This window comes from Sinocyclocheilus grahami, unplaced genomic scaffold (genome assembly GCF_001515645.1).
Source record: "Sinocyclocheilus grahami isolate Dianchi unplaced genomic scaffold, SAMN03320097.WGS_v1.1 scaffold894.1, whole genome shotgun sequence".
NCBI classification, from domain to species: domain Eukaryota; kingdom Metazoa; phylum Chordata; class Actinopteri; order Cypriniformes; family Cyprinidae; genus Sinocyclocheilus; species Sinocyclocheilus grahami.
Genome location: NW_015506073.1, coordinates 118,414 through 122,158, shown reverse-complemented (window position 1 = coordinate 122,158; position 3,745 = coordinate 118,414). Strand labels below are relative to the sequence as shown.

Below are 3,745 nucleotides of genomic sequence, written 5' to 3'. Positions count from 1 at the left end.
CGCAGGTGATGGAGATTTACCGCTGATTACAGAACCGGCTTTCTGACAAGATGCGCGTTAAATATCGCATGCGATTAATCGTGCAGCCCTAATATATATATAAATCTTTTAGGCTTTTAGGGGTTTTCCCCTTTTTTGAAATACAGTAATACAAATGGTGTATCTATATATATATATATATATATATATATATATAAAATGTATATGTATACCAATATAAAAATTATTTTTTTTACATTTTCTGCTTTACACTAATGATAATTTAGTGTGAAAATCTGCTTAGAAAATCTTGTTAGTCCTGAAAATACAGCATGCTTAATTTTCATTATGTAATTTTTTATTTTTTATTTTTTTTATTTTGGGGTGAAATATTACCAGTACATATTTTTGACAGACTTTGTAGTATTCATGCAATCACACCATAACGAGGCAGAAATTATTTTCACAAACAGAGACGTATGACTGGGTGTGCTGTTTTGAGGTTTTTGCACTTGTTAATGAGAATGTGTTTTCTGTACTTTTAGCCAAAATTAATGACATTGTGATGGCCACCTATCGCGTACTGAAAACCAAGCTGCCCATCACCTTACAGAGCTTGTCTTTATATCTGGCCAATAAGGACACAGAGTTCATCCTGTTCAAGCCCGTCAGGGTGAGTATCATGCCTTTTCTTAGTATTGTTTATAAGTCTACGTTTCTTAAACCTAATCATAAAATACTAATTATGTAATCAAGTCTGTGTTTATACTGACCTTTTGCTAAACTTTGCTCCCTTTGGTTACTGACACAGTCAAGCTGTACAGAACATCCCATAGAAATACACTGTAGAGTTTCAGTATCATTACAGTACTATCTTAGTATTTATTAAAAAGAAAAGTCGTACTTATTAATTTGTTATTTGAATGTAATGATGATATTAGTATTTCTTAATATTTGAATTAATAACTTGAGTTCATTTTAGTAGTTTTGTTGGGTGTTTTAGTTCTTTTTTTAAGATTTTAGTACTTATTTTATTTGAGTTAGTTGTGACGGCAAAACTTCTCGTTTTCGTTTAATTCGTTTTTTTCTCTGTATTCTATTTTATTTCCGTTAACATTTATTTTTAGTTTTGGTCTTAGGTAACAATAGCAACACTGTTTTCAGCCTGAAAATCCAGTTTAAAAGCTTCCAAACACAATGATGGGATGTTTGGAGAAAGCGCAAAACGTTTGTCTTATAGAATGGTAAATAGCAACGGTTGCTAAGGTAGGATCAGTCATTAACTTTTTAAGGCGGAGCTAAGCAAAGAGTCAATTGCCCATAATGCAATGCTCACCCAGCAGGAAAATGATATCCAGTCAATCTTATGCCGTTTCAGAACAACGTCCAGCAGGTGTTCCAGAGACTGCATGCGTTACTGCAGGAGGAGTACAGCGGCGAAGACCTGCAGATCATCGCATGTCCCTCCATGGAACAGGTGCTTATCACGCCCCGCTAACACAAATATGTTCCCAGAATGTTTTTCCAACATTCCCATCAAGTTATGAAAATGTTACTTCTAAATAACATTCAAAACATTCAATTTTTTGGTTGTGTGAACATGAGAGAAAACGGTAAGGGAACGTTCCGTTTTATCATTTCGTCAACAATTCTGTGTTTTTCTGTCAATATGGGGTGCTGTGTGTACATTAATGAGGAAAAAAAATTAACTTAAATGATTTTAGCAAATGGCTGCAATATAACAATGAGTGAAAAATGTAAGGGGGTCTGAATACTTTCCGTACCTGTATATATTTCAATTTCAGCAGGCAACTATTTGTACAGCTACATTATTGTTCCAGCGTCACTCAGAAAACAACAGGCCAATCAGAAGAGAGGCTCGTGAATATTAATTAGACAGGCCCAAATCGACCTGTTCTCAGCAGAGCTCCTGAGAAAGGTTTTTGGTACTTATACCGCAAATATATATTCTTAAGGACATCAAGACTTAAAATAAAACTCCAGAAAGGTGTAAAATATGTGACCTTTAAAGACTTTGAACGAACATGCTACTAATGTTACTGGGAAAATTTTCAAAACCTTTAGAGAAAAATTATGTATAAGTAATGTTATTGTTTAGAGAACGTTATGAAAGACAAGATAACTCTAAACGAGTGTTCTGTTAGCGTTACTGAAGAAAATACGTGCATACTTTTGAGAGAATCTTTCAGAGAATGTTTCCTGTTAGCTGGGAGGGCTGTAAATATCCATTTTATAATCAGAGATCAAATAAGTACATTTGTTTGATGGAAATTTAATCTTTCTTTGTCTCCCGCCATCTAGATAAATCTGCTGCTGTCTGTGAAATAGCTCTGGACTCAGTGAACAGTGAAGTTCTTCCACACTCGGACCACGTCAGCGTCGGGAAAAGAGTCGGAGATTATTCCCAAACCTTAAACACGTCTTTATATCTAAAGACAGACACTGAACACACGAAAGACGCTCCGCTGCAGGTGCTGGATCCGGTTCTGCTGTTTAGCATTGATACGAAATCAGTTTGTACAGATTGAAATGAAACTGCATCTGTGCTGAAGGTGTGAGCTCAGTCACAAACACATGGTCCGCTATAGGGGGCGCTGTGTGTTTGAGGCAGATTTCTCAAGGATAAAAGAGCAGAACTAGATTGATATGAGAGCAAATAACTGTACAGGTGAGGGAAATGATGTGCATAACATATTTATTATTATTTTTAAAGGAATATTTCGCTGAGAGATGTGAATTCTGTTATTATTCAGTCACTCTCGTCTCATTTAAAGGGACCGTTCACCCAAAAATTACAATTCTGCAATCATGCCATTCCCAGCCTGTTTGCAAACCCTGAACACAAAAGAAGATACCGTGATCACCAAATACTTTCGGCTCCCTTTTGCCTTCTTTTGTCTTCATACAGGTTTGGAAACATCAGAGGTGAATTTCATCTTCGGATGGATTATTCTTTTAAAACCTACATGCTACCATTTTTTTCTGATGAACACAAAAGAAGATTGTTTGAAGAATGTTCATGCAGCTCTTTTTTTACGTGCATGTTTATAGTCCAAAAAAAACCCTTAAAGCATCCATATGACTTGTGCATTATATTCCAAGCTGTAATATCTTTTTAAACATCCATGCAGGTTTGGAATGATATGAGGGTGAGTTAATAATAACACAATTTTTATATTAAGCTGAATTATTTCTTGGACGTTCCCCTGTATGCATCAGGCTAGTTTTCTTCCTTGGTTCTGGGAGCTTCGGTTGCATTTTGGGAGTTTAGTTCATCTTCTGTCAAAAACATCCTCACTTTTGGGGCTTTTTAATACATAATTCTATAAGTTTGATATAAGATTGGCTTCCTGTTTGACACGAATGACCCATTTCTGTTTCGTTCTGTTGGAGTGATTGTGATGAATTCATAACTAAAGCTGAAAGTTTATTAAATCTAAATAAACGCACACATGTATTCACAAATTCTCTAAGAACTCAATCAGCTTTACAACGTGGAAATGAGATCTAGCCCATTAAACCTTGATTAAAACCTTTATAAAACTTAGCTCTTTGGTCAAATTTCATATCCTTTTTTTTGTTGTTTTTTGTTTTTTGAACGGTGCTGCTTTAGGGCCGGCATAAATCTTCATTTTCTGGTGCATTCTGGGAATGGCATTTCCCTTGATTCAGTAAGAGCTCAACTCTCTGCCCTTCAACCTCGCTGCTGAAGAGAAGAACTTCAACATGTTCTGAATGCCTTTCA

General features: G+C 35.6%; 1 protein-coding gene across 1 annotated transcript in view; it reads left to right on the top strand.

The window, feature by feature from the left end:
- The window catches only part of cog3 (component of oligomeric golgi complex 3), a 33,761-nt gene extending 30,227 nt beyond the window's left edge, over window positions 1-3,534 (top strand). The window contains exons 19-21 of the mRNA XM_016248844.1: window positions 525-652; window positions 1,358-1,456; window positions 2,302-3,534. Of these exons, the coding sequence (XP_016104330.1) occupies window positions 525-652; window positions 1,358-1,456; window positions 2,302-2,328 (254 nt within the window). The 3' untranslated portion in view covers window positions 2,329-3,534. The remainder of the gene's footprint in view (window positions 1-524; window positions 653-1,357; window positions 1,457-2,301) is intronic.
- The last annotated feature ends 211 nt before the right edge of the window (window positions 3,535-3,745 follow it).